General features: G+C 32.1%; 1 protein-coding gene across 1 annotated transcript; it reads right to left on the minus strand.

The window, feature by feature from the left end:
* Positions 1–11317: 11317 nt before the first annotated feature.
* LOC131039287 (G-type lectin S-receptor-like serine/threonine-protein kinase At2g19130) lies at positions 11318–13699 on the minus strand. Its single transcript, XM_057971989.2, has one exon. It carries the CDS (start codon positions 13697–13699, stop codon positions 11318–11320), a length of 2382 nt encoding a protein of 793 aa, XP_057827972.2.
* Positions 13700–18807: the final 5108 nt, after the last annotated feature.

Consider the following 18807-nt stretch of genomic DNA (forward strand, 5'->3'; position numbering starts at 1 on the left):
TTTTTACTATGATGGTCAAAAGAAATGATATAGGTTTTATGGTTCTAGCTTATGTGTTCATAAGTATGGATGTCAAGTTTAATTAGTATTTTGATGATATGATAAAATCACCTCCTATTTCACAAGTTGAAATAGATAATGATGAATCCTATAGTGCCTTTGAAACCAATAAATCATTTAATACAACGTCCTATATAATTGAAGAATCAAGCCCTCATTGAAAGATTAAGAATATTTAAGGAATTTATCAAAGGATTCAATAAATAAATTATGTTCTTATCAACATTATCATGAAGATAAATTATCCTCAAACCTATGATGAGGCTAGGAGAAAGAATGAGCTGTTATAAGCTGTGAAGACTGAATATTATTCTATGATAAAGTATCAAACATGGGAACTAGTGGACTTTCCCAAGGGCAAGAATATGATAAAAAACAAGTCAATGCATAAGACTAAATTAAAGTCTAGTTTTAGCACTAAAAAAGGGGCAAGAATAGTGGCCAAAGGGTACTCACAAAAAAGGTAATTGACTACACAAAAAATATCACTATTAGGATTGTTATAACATTTTGTAGCTCATTTCAAGTGGACTCCTCACAAAATCGTTGCTAAAAATGTATCTTTTGAATGAAAAAATTGATGGGTAGATCTATACTACTCAACCACCTGGATTTAAAATTTTAGGTTAGGAACACTTTGTTTGTAGGTTAAGGAAGCCACTATATGGCTTCAAGAAATATACAATAGCTTAGTATGATAAGATTATTTAGTTAAAATTTCAAGGGTTCCATTATAATCCTCGTTATTTAGAGTTGTATGTGAAATAATTTGGTAAAGGTGGTATGCATATAATTGTGTTTTATGTTTATCATATTATCATCATAGAACACAAAATGAACAAAATTAGTGAATAAAGTTAAATTTGAAATACATTTGAGATGAAATCATTTCTCTCTATACTATTTTATTAGTATCTACATATATAGTACAAAGATAGTAGAATTTATCTCTCTCAAAGCAAGTATTCTGTATAATTATTTTAACCAAGTTTACGATAAAAAATTGTAAGAGTAATTATTGATTAGTTACCCTATGATTGAAGTTAGCTAAGGACATGGGACATGAGCATGTTGATTCTACTTTACACAATTAGTCTATTGGTCGCCTGTTATACTTTATTCACACTAGACTAGATATTACTCTTATAGTAGGTGTGGTTTTGAGGTTTTTGGTTTCTCCTAATATTCCATATTATATGGTAGAAAAATTAATATTAATATATAAACAAAACACATAGACTATGGATGTTATTATTCTTATCTTAGAGACCTAATACTTGTAGTATTTTTCTTTAGATTGGGTATGTTGTGCAAATGACTAAAAATATACCATAAGTTATGTTCCTCTTCTTAGTTGTAGCCCAGATTAATGGTGTAGTAAGAGGTAACCTAACATTTCTTTATCAACTGTATAGGCTAAATATATATAGTAGTAAATGAGATAGATAAATAAATAACTTGTTATGAGATATTCTTTAATATTCAAATAATATCAAACATGGTCTTCTTTACATCATTGTGACAATCAAACTGTTGTCTAAGAAGCAAATGATTCATGTTGGAAAAAAGCATATAGAGGTTTATCACCATTATATTAGAGATTTCATCCAAAAATGGGTGATTCATCTTTAATATTGTAGGGCATAGGACTGGAGAGTTGATCTTTTCATTGAGGCATTATGTGAGACTAGGTTTGTATATCTTTATGTATTTTAGGAATATGAGAAGTCAATCGAATATTTCATGATTGCCAACTAGTGAGGATTATTATGAATTTATATAACTATATTAGTGAATAAATTATTTTAAATGGGTAACTAAGAAGAAGTTTTGCTACAAGCCATATTTTTTAAGATTATAGGGTTATATTTGAAAGTAATTAGTTAAATTAATTTATGGATGTTAAAAGAAATTAATTTTTGAATTATCAATAGAGCCTAGTAGTGACAAAACCACCTATTGCCACCTACTTTCTATCATCTTACCATCCATAATAAATACGGGAAATAACTTTTATGCTTGTTGACTATAAATTCAAAATGTATTTTTTATATAAGATAAATTTAATGAGAGAGTAATCAGTATATTCTAATTAGCAACCAATTCATATATTTAGTTTTCCTTATGCATTTTTCTACTGAATATGTTGGATCATTATAGAACTTAGGTTCTCAAAAGAAAGGTGGTTGTATAATTTAAAAGGAAAAGGCCTTTTATAAATGTTAGTGAATATTGCAATCAATTAAATATTCACATAATATATTAATATACAAATAAAAAAAATTATTAGTTTTTATGTATTTGATTTTACAATTAAAATATCTCTTGACTATATATTTAATTGTAAACGAATGATAAATAACAAAGAGAACATATGTTATATTTACATGATTAAAAAAACCTTCTAGTCCTTCTAAAATTTTGGATGTTAAAATAAGAGTTGTTAGAATTTCACAATTATTTGAATTTAATGTTTTATCCATGAAAATTTTATTATCTTATGAAAACCAAATTTTATGCTTTTGTTTTCTAATTTTACTTAAAAAATTAAAAGTTTATTAATATTTGTCTATTACAATTAATATTATTTTAATATTATAAATTAAAACATTAAAAACATCTTTTAATATAAATTGGATAATAAAAATATTTAAAAAGATTCTCATATTTTTTAAAAATATTTATCAACATAAAAAATTACTCGTCATTATAATTTAATGATTAATTTTAATTTAAATATTAAATAATTATAATTTTGATTAATAAAAATAGGATAGACTCAAACATTTACATATCCACTAAACAAAAAAACCTAGGGTGCATGAGGAATGCACACCCATAAAAAAAAAAGCAAAAATTTCTAAAGACCACCAAACAAATAGATAAAGACCAGAGACAAAAAAAAAAGAAAAAACAAAAAACAAAACAATCACCTACCAAAGACATGAAAGGATGGTCTACTGGATGAAGGCATAACACTCTCGCCAATCTTTACATAGACCTATGACTTTATCAAAAAATAAATTGTTTGTTTGAGTCTTTTGCAAAGATTGAAGTGCTAGACTTTAGGGTGGCCTTGACTAGTGAGGTAGAGGGATCCAACATTGTAGAGGAAGACTCTATGTATCTCTCCCACTTCACCTTTCTACATTCAATTTCCTTCGTAATAAAAAGAAAGGAGGTAGAATTCTTAGGTTCCTGCATTCCTTCAACATAACTAGCTAGGTTAACCTTAACACGACTTTGCACTATTTTTAAAATCATCACAAATATTAGGTTTGATCTGAATGAGGTCACCTGCCATAACTAACACAAAGAACCTAGAGGTGAAAACTAGAGGGGGGAAACCAAAACTAGTAGTATGAAAATAATGACACTTATAGGGGTGGGGAAAGTGCAACTATATTTTTAATGAGATGTCTACCACCTATACATTAAATGATTGGTATAAAGGGCAGCGATGATAAGGAAAAAGGAAATCTTTGGATTATACTTCATTTTTAGTCCTTATATCATAAAAGATAGCAACACAAACCATATCAATAATATAATAAATATCTGACCATATTTTCAAATGATTGAAAAATGGGCCCAATGAAGAGAACCTATCTACAACTTTATTCCCTTCTCTTTTTGTGTAACTAAAACTAAGATGGCTCATCCTACGAGTGAGGTCCTTAAACCTAGGAATAAGGTGATCGCATTTTTAGTCAGGTTTGGCTTCATTTATTAACATTAAAATAGTATTTTTTGAATTACCATCTATGATGATTTGACAATACCCTTTATCTTTTACAATTACTAAACCATAATAAGACGTTGCTACCTCTACAACACTCAAAGTTTGCATCCTCAAGTTGGTCACATAGGCTAGGACTAGATAGCCCCTATGGTCACAAATAAACCCACCCCTACTCACCTAGCCTAGATTTCCTTTAGAAGAACTATCAGAATTCAATTTCAGCCAACTAGATTTGAGGGGTCCCATTAAATACAATTTCTAAATTCAATAGGAGAGGATATAAATATTGAAAGAGAATCAATCAAGCTCCAATTTATAGAAATCTACCAATCTAGATATGAGGGTGAAAGAGAATGTTTGAATCTTTTAAAATAGCCCATGTTTTCTTTAACATTAACAATATTTGCACTAGACAAAGAGTCCCAACTAATCTTTCTTTAGGTAAAGATTATGTTAATTCTTTCCTTCCCAAGCTCCAAAAAAGTCCTACCACCATACCTGCCTAATAAGTGGATAAGAAGGAGGAGACCAACTAGATATATAGTCCTTTAAATCCCCATTCCAAACCCACTAAACAAGGAACAAGTTGGAAATTTTTTATCTAGCATTCTGCAAGTATTGGCAATGAAACATAATATGATTAATATTCTCTTATTCATTCTAACATAAAAAACATCTATGGACAAATTGTAAACCACACACTTTTAAGATTGTTGATAGTAATAATTCTACCATGGCAAGTCCTCTAACAGAAAAAGAAAACCTTCAAATATGTATAAAATCTCCAAATATAATTATATATGTGTAAATTTAATAAATTCATTATATCTGTATGCAAGCTTCTAGAAATGATTGTGTGTGAGTTTTTTGATCAAAAAACTCGCACACAATCATTTCCAAAACCTTGCATACAAATAATCTATGGATTGTGGAAATCTCATTTCATCAAATTCATAATATTTTATTAAGTATATTTTTTAAATATAAAATAATATAATTATGATTATAAATTTATTTATAAAAGTATAAATTTAATAATAAATAAATAAATTTATTTTTTTAAATATAATTATTAAATTATTAGAACTATGGTTATTAGGTGGAGAAAATGTTAAGTCTTACATTGATATGAAATAATATAAATTAAAATTTTATTGTATCAAAAATAATTTGAGCTATTCTTGTAATCGAGGTATGTTACTATAGTTAAGCTTTTTATTTTTCAGAATATTTTGGTTAATAAAACAATGATAGGCCTAAACCTTTACATATACACTAAACACCAACAACTAGGATGAATGAGGAATGGACACTCAGCCAAAAAATAGACTACCAAAACACACTAGAAACTATTAGACAACCCGATAAAGGCCAAAGACAAAACCCAAAATAAAACAACCTGCCAAAGACACGAAAGGATGGTCTACTGGACATAGGCATTACCCTCTTGTCAATATTTTGATAGGCTTATGAATTTATCAGAAAAATAAATTTAATCATGAGATTCTTTTGTAGAGATTGCAGTGCTAAACTCAAGGATTTCCTTGGCCAGAGAGATTGGGGGATCCACCATTGTAGAGGTAGACTTTGTATATATTTTCTACTTAGCCTTTTCATGTTCAATTTCTTCCTTTATAGCAAGGAGACTGAATTATTTGAAGCTATCTCTTAGCTTAGCATACACCTATTGGCTCTCCTTCAACTTCCCCACTATATTTCTTTCAACCATGTAAGATAGCTTCTCATTAACATCATATAACATCATCTCGACCTTGTCCCATTTTACTAATTTGCTAGCAATATCACTCGTAACCTTCCAAACCCTATCATCAATTTCCTCCATCACTCATTTGTTAACCCTATCCCACATTTTTACTATTGTACTTAAGGCCTATTTCTATTTGTTATTTTCATATAAAATTGCAAGAAGAGTCATTTTATAGCCATGTGTTGTCGCCCAATATCCTCTTCCAACTTAGATACCTTTGCTTCTAGATTAGGGGAGTTGGGATTGGGGATAGAAACATCTTGTCTAGGTGGGAAATGAGAAACCTCCCCTAAGGTAGTAGGAGAGTAGTCAGACTTGGAGGCCAAGGAGGACTCATATTCTTTCAAAGCCTCTTGCTCATCCAAATCAACCAGCTCCACATCTTTAGAAGGTGGGGTTTGGGTAATTTTTTGTTTCACCCACCTAATAGAGTTGAAATAGGTATGAATAAGCTTGGCTTTAGACAAAGAAGAAACATTGCAGCTTAGTTTCAAACTATGGGCACTAGATAGCTCAACCACTAAATTTGAATCTGACAAGGGACCAAGAAAAATGAAGAGTGTCACATTGGATGCATATAAAACTATGTGGAAGTTGTAAAGCCTTATAATTAGCGCTTGGTGAGAAGGAAGATAACTTTTTTTTTTAAATGTTATTCTCTCAAGTTCTTTTGTATTTATTTTGTAATATATGAAATTCTAAGATAGCTTAAAAAAAAATTTCAGTAGTTTCTTGTATTCCAATAAGTTTATATTTATTCCAATTACTTGTGAAAACTAGACCCATAAAAGAGGCCACTAGGTATTAAATGCAATTTTAGAAAAAATAAACTTGAATTAAATAATGATTGTTATTTTTTAACTGAATTTTATGTATAATATAATTATTATTTAAATTTAAATATTATTTAGTATATTAAATGAAATGTTATTAAAATTTAAAATTAAATATTGTTTTGTTTTATCATAATTAATATATAATTTTATTTAAAATATATATAGACATTGATAAAAATATATTATTTTTTGGATAGTAGTAATATAATGTTTATTGTCATTTAAACAAGAGACACAATGCATCAAGTTCCTTCCAATAGTGTCATTAGTTATAAAAAAAAGAGTCTGGTATGATGTTTTAATTATAGAAAACTCATTCACTTACATGAAAAAATCTAGAATTACATTATTAATAAAATAATTTAAAATATAGTGTGACAGTGTAGATATTTGAATAAAAAGAAACAAATAAGTATTAAAAAATAATAAAGTAAAATTGATCTATTATATTAAATTTTATTCCTTTGTAAATTCATCTAACAATAGTAAAATACACCAAAACCAAATTTCATAAGTTTAACCATGTAAAATTAGAATGGATTATTTACAAGAAATACCTGAGAAATAAAACTATAAAAAGAAGAAAGGCTAAGATTAAAAAATCATTTTCTTTTTTATTAAAGGATCAAATGGGTTTTAAGGGGGCCCAAAACCCACAGTATCAAAAGAAGAAAAGACTCATTGCTATCAACTAAGAATCAACAAACATACAAAACTAACCAAAAAATCACAAAAGAAAACACACAATTTAAGTTCTTAAGGGCCTCTTCCACTTCAACTTCCAACTAGGTATTATTCATGGAAAACATCTTCATGTCTTTAGCATCTTGGGCCACTTGCTTTGTCATTTTTTTGTTGCTTTCTCTAGCTCAAATACATAGTCTTTTACCCTCCTCTTGAGCAACCTGTTTACTTTTCTCCATAGAATCAAGATTATATAAAAATACTTGATCTCATGACCCTTTTCAAACTTTTCCAACATAATTCTTACTCTCTCTGTAATGGATTTCATGACGTTGAAACTAAAGTTGACCAAGCTAATTAAGTTGTCATTGATATTTTTTATAGTTCGTCTCAAGCCTCTAATTCTACCTTCAAAGTCCTCCTTCATATGCTCAATATATTTCACTACTTTTTTGTAGAGGTCTCTACATTACTTCATTCTATTTCAAGTCATTCACAACTAGTCTCCTTCATATTATCCACTTTGTTCTTTAGTCTACAAATGGAAATATTAATTTTATGGAACAAAAAAATTTGCATCCTAAAATAATCCACAATTGCAAGCAAATCCAAGGGGTTTTCCTTGTCCAAATTTAATAGTGGATAATTGACACTTAAATCTCTGGGAAATGGAGTTCTCAATCTATCCCTATCTCTTTCTTTGGACAAAAACTCTGGTGATAGACTTCTAACATCCTCATGACCTCTTTTCATCTTTTTATTTCTTATTTCATCATAACTCTGAGGTAGGATTTCTTGAGACACCGAGGCAAGGGAAGCATCTCTAATATTAAGGTTTCTTTTACAACCCTTCTTACCTTTCTCTTTAACCCCTTCATGTACTGACTCATCAGAGTCTTTAGTATCCACCCACTCCCCTCATAAAATGGGGAATCATCTCCTTCTATGTTAAAATCCTCCCCACTCTCCAAATTACCCTTCATATATTTAAGTTTAAAATGCTCCATTCAAAGTAAAATCAAACCCTCATGAAGATTTTCTTATCCTTCTTATGTTCTTTTAGGCTCAAATCTAAAGAGGATAATAGAAAGATTGGAAAAGAAACCCAATTCTTATTGCTAAAATGGTTTAAGAGGGTAATATGATAATTATACACAAGAAAAAAACACCCATCTACAGTGAAGTACTAAATGGTTACCTTCAACACTTCATCCCACAAAGGTTTAATGGTGTCCATCTTGTAGCCTCCCTTGTATTTGACCAGATGCTTAGTCTCTTCGTCCTTTATAAAATTATAGACCTTGACCTTTGTAGACTTCCTATCTTTGAAGAATTTTTTGCCCACAATACTCAACCTGGTTAGCTCACCAACCACCTTCTTTGTTAGCTTGAAATTTCACCCATAAATAGTATAATGACCTTTCTTCCATCCCTTGGCAAATATTTTTGGTAGATTATGGTTGTAGCCATGGAGTCTTTCAAAGTAGGAAGTGACCCCACTTTCTCCAAAATCCTCCAAATGGTGAAATTCTTCCTAATGTTGTCACACATTAATGGCTCTAGTATGTTCCTATTGCCCCCATCTCTATATACCTCTAAGAATTCAAACAAAGAACAATGCAGGCTCTAGAAATGGAAACACTTCAAGAAAGATAATACCTTCACTTATCAATATATCAATTCATATAAGGGCCCAAAAAACACCCACAAAGTGTGCCAAAATTAGTACCATTATTGAACTGGTAGATCTAGTCATTATTATATTGAATGGAGTTGCCTTCTTCTATGTGGATCCTATCATAGGCCACCAAGTCCTCCAATTTAGTAGGCCTCTAAAAACTTATTAGATATATAACATTTATCAAATGAATCAATAATTTCAAGTGAGCCCTTTATCCATGTTTCTATAGTCCAACTTTCCTTGGCATCCTTTTTAAGACAATCGATTATGTTATTTGAGTCTCCTTCAAACCAAACTTTCTTAAAACTAGATTTGAAGGCTAAAAGAATCCCATGGTAGGTTTCCATAACTTTAGCAAGGTGATTGTTCTAGTTTCCCAAAGGGAGTGCCATCACTGCCAAGACCCCACCATACACATCTCTTAACACTCCCATGCAACCAACCGAACCCGAATTTCCCTTCGCCGCCACAAATTTTTTTTTTTTTACCTATACACAAGTGTTATGATTCATATGTGCTTATAGAGGATTCTAAAAATAGTGCACTATTATTGTGATTGTCAATCACTAATAATAGATAGAAAAAAAAAATTGTTAGTGATACGAATCATTAGTTATAGATGATTTGTACTCATATTTGAAAGATAAACAATAAAAATAAATTCAAATACATAATTAAATATATTTGAAATAATTTTTAAAATGAAATAATTTCAAAACCAACAGTATAATTTTTTAATAAAATATTTTACTTAGGATGTTAATTTTCATATTATGTTTTTCCTCTTGAATGTATAAAATATTTACTATTGTAATAACTCTCAGTCATTAATGTTAGATAACTTAATTTTTTACTAGTTATATTAATCATTAATTGTAAATGATTTCTAGTCATATTTACAAGACATGCGATAAATGAATCAAATTTTACAAATACATAATTAAATATACTTAATATACTTAATATAATTAAAAAAGAATAATTAAAAAATTAACAATATAATTTTATAATTAAATATTTTACTAAAAAAATGAATTTTCATATTAGTTTCCAACCCCCATTCAGTCAAACAACCACAGAGGGTAAACACTTACAAAGGAAATCATAATTCCATGTCGCTCTCGTCATCAATATAAACCCACCTTTCATAGAAACTGTAGTGGAGCCGTTGGTAATGTCATATGTCCTTGCCTCATTTAATTCCAAAGTCTCCACTTTAATTATTGTATGCACAATTCTACCGAAAAAAAAAGTAATATAAAAAATATTTCATTCTATGAATTTATTATGATTCGACATCAAAGAATCAATTGAATTGTAATATATAATATAAAAAAGATAAAATCGAATTTTATACCTATTGTTTGTGATGTGGACCAATAATAAGAAAGAAAATTGATATTTATATAATTGTGCAAAATAAAAAATAAATGTAAACAATAGAAGTTTCATTCAATTTTTTTAATTTTGTGATGTGATTGGTTTAACTAATAGAAAAATTGAAAGCCATGAATGCATAAGTATCATGCCTTTGGCTAGAACTAAAAATTTAATAATAATGAATAGATATTTTCATTTGAGATTAACATTTAAGTGAGAAACTTTTACAATGCATACATGAATGAAATGTGAGCGATTCCATTTTTTATTAACATTTTCATCTCCATCATTTAAATTTAAGAAATCACTTAAATCTACGTCATTTAATTACCAAAACTTGCGAGAGTATAAATTGACTTAAAGTTAAACAATATCTAAATTTTAGGAAGAAATAGTATAATTTAAATTTCCACTATTTACATAGAAAATCATAGTCTTATAAAGCAAGCTTGCTAAATTGAAACAAAATCTTAAATTTCACCACCTTTTAATGTTTTAAACATGTCATACAATATGTAATATAAAGTATATTAATAGTACTCATATATTTGAATGCAAAATAAATTACACAAATATCAATTAAATTTTGGTTAATCTTTTAAAATCATAGTGAGTGACAAACATAGAGGCGTATGGAATAAACGTGTAAATAGACGTGGTGCACATCTCCGAAATGATAGAGATCCAAAAAATGGCGTTAATAATGCAAAATGGTAAAAAGAGTTTTGAATAAAATTATTCTTGTGTTGAATTCTAAAAAAATTGTATATAAGATCCAAATGAATTTAGCCACTCATATGATTAAAAACTAAGTTTAAATATTACATTTGAATTATCAAAAATATGAAATTTATAAAAAAAATTAAAAACATACTAATCGTAATTGATTGTACTTAAAAAAAAAATCATCACAATAATAGTATGACTAACGACCAGTACTAATAACTTTTATTAATTTTAAATTCTGTTCTACAAATGTAAAAGAAAAAAAACTCGTAAAATTATGGATATGGACGATTAAAAGAATATTTCAGAATATTTCTTACCGTCCATTTATTTCGTACTACATAAAGATGAAGTTGCTGCAAATTAGTAAACATGGCAGCTATATCTATCATAAACCTTTCATTTAAAACCTGCTACTGTTTTGCGTGTACAGAACCAGTTTATATGGGAGGATGTTTACCGCAGTGATCGTTGTCGTCGTGAACCTGACCCAATAGGACCTGTAGAGACCTCGGAATTTTTGGCACACGAGCCTCCATTCTGCCTTCCAATATCTTCACCACTTCACTCATGCTCGGCCTGTCATTCTCATCGTCTTGAATGCACAGCCCACCCACCATAGCGGCTCTTCTCACCTCTTCGATATCCGCCTCACTTGCTATCCTTGCGTCCACAACGTCTAATATGTTTTCCCTCTGAATCTGAGATGAAGCCCAGATAGGAAAGTACAATCTACTTACCTCCACCGTTAAATCCAGATTTCTTCGGCCTGATATAATTTCCAACAACGTCATGCCAAAACTGTATACGTCCGCCTTGGGAGTGATAGGGAGGCCGGAGATCCACTCAGGAGCCACGTACCCACGAGTTCCTCTTGTGGTTGTCAGTACTCGGCTAAAATCTCTACCTACCAGCTTTGCTAGCCCAAAATCTGCCACCTTTGGGCTGAAGTCGCTGTCGAGGAAAATGTTTTCAGGCTTGATATTGCAGTGAATGATGCGATCCTTGCATTCCTCATGCAGATAAACCAATCCTCTTGCAGTGCCCAATGCGATCTGAAACCGGGTCTTCCAGTCCAACACTTTCTCTACGTCTTCCGGCTTACACAAGAGGAAGGAATTTAGGGAACCGTTGGGCATGTAGGCATAGACCAGTAACCTTTGTGAATGTTCTATACAGAATCCCCACAGCCTAACCAAATTCACGTGCTGTAATCTGCCAGTGGTGATTATTTCAGCACGGAATTGTTTTTCTGCTTGCGTAGAACCCTCTAATCTTTTAACCGCAACAGGCGTTTTGTCCGGCAGAGTTCCTTTGTAAACAGAGCCGAATGCTCCGCTACCCAGCTTATGCCTGAAATTCTCTGTTGCAATTCGCAGCTCTTTGTAACTGAACTTTCTGAGCGACAATGGCACTTCCTCTTCAAGATTTTTCTTCGACAGCCTTCGACGTTTCCACAGAATAAATACCGCTGACAGGAGAGCCGAAAGAACCAAAAATGATGCGGTGGCAGAAAGTAAAATTGTAAGTGCAGGGGTTTTGTTGCTTTGCTCTGACATCAAGTGTGGGAACTCAGAAGCAGCCAGCCTGACGAAGACGGATTGGCCCTCGGACGAAACGCTCATTCCAAATAAATCTCCAAACCACAATCTGCAGACAGGGGAATCAGAAATAGCTAAAGCAAAGGCTGTGCAGGAGCAATTGTTGATACATGCAGCCCGGCAGCCTTGCTGTGTTGGCTCGTTGTTGATTAAGACAGCTTCTTTTTCGGGCAAGTATTGTTTCTTGGCTTCCAAGAAGCCGTCGGTTGTTCCCTCCGTGACAGAGCAGTGCAAGGGTTTTCGCCTAGCACACCCACTTGACAACCAACCTTGAGAGCCATGCTTGGGGGTGAAGCCCTGGACACAACTACACACATCATTCGCATTGCACAGTGCATTTGCCCTGCAGATTTCATAGTCACTGCATTGACCTCGGTATGTCGACCACCTGAAACTCCATCTACCATCATCCATCCAGAAGTAAAGTTCAAATTCGCCGTTCTCATTTAACAGAAACCGCCCCGTGATCATATGATCAATCGGGTTTAGGCCAAAATGGATATATATTCTGGAAGCAGAAAGCGTCACACATGACGCTTGAATTTTCTTCTGACCTTCCAATTCTGGAACCTTAGAAAAATAATTGTGTCCAATGCACTCTCCACTGGACCAATATGGAACAGTGTTGTTAAAGAACATCACCATCTGCGTCTTCCCTGGAGACATATCCATTCCGAAAGAGAAGAGCCCACTGGCAGGATCCAAAGAACTCTTCCAGGAAGTCAGCTTCATGCCTTTCCACATATTCATGCCAGGCAACCATGTATCTGTGGGGTGCGCGAAACTCTCCCAAACAATCGCTGACTCGTTGTGGGCATCCAGCATAATGAAATTACCAGAGTCCGTTATTACAGCCCGTGATCCTTTCTCGCCAATATCAGTCCACCAAACTGACCGGCCCTCTCTATCAAGCAATCTGAGATGACCTTCTCTCGAAAACTTGAGAACGCCAGGCATGTTTCTGACAGGATTATCTCTGTTAGCCACCCAAACTATGGCTTTCTGAGAGGTTGGTGCATACCAGATGCCAATATACCAATTATTCGTTCCCGTGGGACTGAAAAATCCCAATGCAAACGTGCCATTCTTGGAAATTAGGGTCTGATTTCCAGTGAGCGAAGTCCCCAATCGAAGCGTATCGCCACCATCCAAACTTACACCGCTGCAATTATGCACTGCAATACTAACAGTTATGGCTATGAACAAATACTTCACCGCCATCGAGGTAGTGCGTAGATGGTGATATGTTTCTTTGTATACTTTCGAGTTTAAATAGAAAATAAATAGGCTACGAAATGAAGAACATGGCTGAAGTAGTGCCGTCAGTTCCAAACGTCCAAGTCGGAGAAGATCAGTACAAGGTTACTGCCACAGTCAATTCTAGAATGGCATGGCACTTATTTTCATTTTTGATCATTACGTACCAAACAAATCAAAAGATTATTATTCGTTTCGAACAGCTAGTTTTGTTCCTTCGTCTTTTTTCTTCTTTGTTTTTTTCTTTTCTCGAGAGAAATAGTGTTATCAATTTCTTTTTATTTCTTTCTTTTCAATGGAAATAATTTGAATAGCCTTCACCAACTGTAAGACGTAAAAAACGTCAACATATCTCTAGAAAGCATATCATTCAACGGAGCATTACGGGGAATCAAATACAGAAAGGATTTGATAGCGCACTGACTGCACACCGTTCTTTCACCACTCACGCGTTCTTTCTAATTAGTCTTCACGACTGTAAGTAAGTTGAGTCTTTTCTTAACGGAGATATATCGCGTAAGTCCAGTCGTCTGTGCCGGTCGAGAGACAGACATGTAGTGAATCACGATAAACACGAATACAGAATCTTTTCTATATTTTGATGAAATGACTTCCATTAACAACTGGAATTTGGACCCACACGTTTAATGGTCAATTTGATAAAAGAAAAAATTATATTAACAAAGCTGTTAGATAGATGATTCTTTATAAATAAATTTTAATTAGATGGAAAAAAAAAATTTAATTTTTAATATAAATTAGATAAGCAATTCTTATTAAGGTAGTAAAAAATAATTAGTATTCAAAATTGTTTATTATTACTAAAATTCTATTTTTCTTAAAATTTGTTACATTTAAGTTATATTATTTGTGAAGCTCTGAAATTAGTATTTTCTTTTTTTAATATCAATGTACTTTAAGGGTGTTTTTAACTTGATATACACTTCTTTATAGAATTTGAAGGTTTCTTTCATGAAAGAGTAATTAACTTTGTGGTAGAAAATCTCACTAGCTATAAGAAAGTTTTATGTTTGGTTGTCAATGTATCTAATATTCTAATGAATGTGCCTCTAATAAATAGTAGGAACCAATACAAACCTTGTAACAAACTAGTAAAATATGCAAAACAACTCAAATAACTCTTGTACATGAAAGAACACTAATTAACTCGATATTTAAAAAAAAGAATGAACTTTGAGAATTACAATTTTTTTATAAGAACGAAGTGTTAAATTGTCATTGATTATTGATTTTTTATTATTTAAACTTGAAGTTACAATTAACAAGAGAAATTAAATGTTGTTACAGTGAACAGAACTACTATGACTAATAATACAGAGGGCCTTGGGATGCCAAACGTAAAAGCTCAATATCTTAATGTTTCTCCCTCAACCACTCATACTTCCCCTTCCATTTTGGTTTGTGGCAAGAGCAAGGTTAGACCCAGAAAAATAAAGGACCTTTAGTTTGAACTCGCAGTAGGGCTTAAGGTAAGTAGGTCAATGCCAGTGATATGGAGGAGTGTGTTGATATCAATAGGGCTTTGATTGATAAAATTGTTAATATTGTTCAATGTTGAATGGAATTGTTTAATTTCTTGATTTTTAGACCATTTTTTCTTTGTTTTTGTTGCTACTATCCGTTGTGACTTGACGTTTGGTTTTCCTTTAAAGACTGTTTGTTTTTGTATGGGTTTTGGGTCCCTATAAAACTTATTTTACACAAATAAAAAATGAGAGAGAGAAATTAAATAGTCTCATTAATATTTATTAAAAATTTAAAGACTAAAAGTAATAGTACAACAATAAAAAATATTAAAGTTTAGATGGAAATTAATATGACATTAAATTATTTTCAACTATTTTCATTCAACTCCTATTAGTGTTATGAAAAAAATAAATTTAAATGAATAAATTTTATCAAGGTAGTAATATGTAATAAATTGGAGATGAAAATGAAAAAAGAAAAATCAATTCGTTTTAAGTTTTGTATGCGGGAAATGAGGGTGACAAAAATGCAAAAGTCAGTTTCAAAGGGCCCACACACCAATGAGACTCTTGGTGCAAGTTATAGGAACTATATTGAATATCTCAACTTCCCTAGGGGTGTCCCATTGTTCTCTATCTCATAGGATTCCCAGGGTCTCACTCTTGATTTCAGATCACTGAGAAAAGTGGCCTAGGAATGATAACTCCAAGAACGAGTGATGCTTGATTGACAAGCATGAATGCATTCCTAATACATGTTTGATATTGAAACTATGATGATTTAAGCTAGTATGAAGATGATGCTATGATAAAGGATCAGTAAACTTATCCTAACAAGATATACTAGTCTAACATGGATATACTATGGTATTAAAATGCTTCTAAATGCTATTATGTTTTAACAAAGAGAGGCTAAATGCTTAGTAAAAAGACTACAATCTTGGTGCATAAAATCTTCTATATCACTAGCAAAATGACTATAAGTTTGATGCGCAAAGACTTCTATATCCAAATGAGAAAAAGAGAGCTCTATTTATAGGAAAAATAGGGTAATGGATGGTCAAGATTGAGTAATCTTAACAAGGGCCAGAATTGAAAGTTAATCAATCCATGTTTATAATTCTCACCAATGAAATGGTGACAATTGTCAACAAGAGGTTGCTTGAGAGGAGATGCAAGAAGAATTAAATGCTTGAGAAGACATGAAGGTTACCTTAGGAGTTAAGGTTATAAGGTTAGGTTAGGCTCATCCATTGGATAAAGCTTTTATCCAATGGGTAAACTCTTGTAAAAGGGTTAAAGAGATAACCAAGGGTAAAGCCATGAATGCTTGATGAGACCTTTGGGTTGGATGAAGGTTGAGTTAGAGAGAAAGTATCTAACCATGTAGGGATGGGTGAGTTAACCATTAATTGGTTTGGAAGACTTTGAAGGTTAACTTGTTGAAGACACAAAGCCTTAATGCATTTGAAAGACTTTGGAGGCTTTGAGACATAACTTCTCTTTGCTTAGGAATTTGACAATAATTTGGAGATGGATTAGGCTAAATTGGAAGGTTTAGAAGAATTTAGAAGGGGGTTTAGAAGGCAAGTGGGAGATATAGGAAAATGCAAGTGGATGGAGGAGGATTTTAATTAGAATAAATTACTTTATTTCAACAAATATAGATGCAACTTGCATAAAAAAAGGGGGGGGATTTAAATAAATAAATTAGATTTATTTATTTGCAACAATAAATTTAATTAAAGGTAAATTTAATTAAAAAGGGAGAAAGGGGGAATTTAATTAAATAAAGTGATTTATTTAATTAAAATCTAGAAAAGTTTTAGGTGAACTTAATTAAACAAATTGAGTAATTCATTTAATTAAATAGATTCATGCAAAGAAAATAGAGGAATGGGGTTAAAATGAATATTAAATATTCATTTAGGAAAGTGGTCAGATTTATACGTCTACATTTTGCTCCTCTTTGAGGTGACGTGTGTGCACATGTTGATTCAGAGAAAATTTGTTGGATATGATGTTTGTGTCAAAATATCGATATGATGCCCCAGATTTGATGAATGATATTGATGATGCCCTCTCAGAAGATGAATCAAGGATTTTCAAAAAAATTGTTGATATGATGAGCATTGTTGAATTGATTGCAACATGAGAATATTGACTACATTGAATGCACATTATTGATTCATCTCCTGAAAATGATGTTGGTAAGGTTAAGAATGAAAAAGTGAGGAAAAGACATGCTTCACACCGATTTGAGCGCTTCTGGTGACATGGAGATCTGTTGCCTATGGCCCACCTCTAAGTGGTCGAAATCTCTCCACGTTTTTGATTGATTTTTTTATTTTGATCACATTTTTCAATTTTTTGGTCAAAATTTGTTGGGTTAGCATGTAGGTTAGGTCACACAGCACATGCGATAGACATGTTACTCCATAGGGTTAACCTAGGTAGGTTAGTGCGTGAGGAACATTTGATAGCACGGGTGGAAGATAGGTTAGCGCGTCGAAAGTTCTAGCACATAGGGTTAGCATAAAGGCAAATGGGGAGTACCAGTTAGCGCGTTGCATAGATCAGCATATAGGGTTAGCAGGAAGGTGCATAGGGTACGTCAGGTAGCGCGTGGTAGGGGTTTGGCACACAGAGTGTGACTTCTAGCACATTGATGAAAAAGGATAGCGAATGAGTAGTGGCTTAGCACATAGGAACCTTGGTTTAGCGCATAGGGTCTAAAGTTGGTGAAAAAGGATTTGTGAAGAATGCATCGTGAGTCAAATAGATGAGATAGATGGCTTAAGTGTTGATATGTGTCTACTGATTGTTCAGTTATGGGTCTTGATCCAATTTTTTTCCTACTTTGTGATGATGTTCGATTTTGATATGCTAGTGTAGGATGATATGAGTCTGTTGTTGTCAATATAGTTTGCTTTCGATATGGAGTGCCAAGTTGGTTGATTCTTTTGATGTGGATCCTGATTTTGAGTTTGATGTGGATGTTTGATGTTTGCCTTCTGATATGAGTCCTGATTCTTGATTTTCGATATGATTCTTGATGTGATGCTTGCGATATGGTTTTTTTATTTTCTTTCTCGATATGGGTCTTAAGTTTATGCTTTTGGATTTTCTATATGGTTTTGATTTTTTATATGGGTCTTGATGTTGCTTGATTTCACAATATATGGGTCTTGATTTTTCATATGGGTTTGATTTTCAATATGGGTCTTTGATTGATTTCTCAATATGGGTCTTGATTGTTGATATGGGTTAGATTTTCGATATGGGTCTCTGATTGATTTCTAGATATGGGTCAAATTGATTTTCGATATGATTTGGGCCTTTGATTGATTTCTCGATATGAGTCAGATTGATTTTCAATATGGGTCTGATTTTTGATATGGGTGTTTGATTGATTTCTCGATATGGGTCTTGATTTTTTATATGGGTCTTTGATTGATTTCTCGATGTGTGTCTTGATTTTTGATATGGGTCTTTGATTGATTTCTCAATATGGGTCTTGATTTTTGATATGTGTCTTGATTTTCGACATGGGTCTGATTTTTTATATGAGTTAATTTCATGCTT

This window comes from Cryptomeria japonica, chromosome 10, assembly GCF_030272615.1.
Source record: "Cryptomeria japonica chromosome 10, Sugi_1.0, whole genome shotgun sequence".
Classification (NCBI taxonomy): Eukaryota; Viridiplantae; Streptophyta; class Pinopsida; order Cupressales; family Cupressaceae; genus Cryptomeria; species Cryptomeria japonica.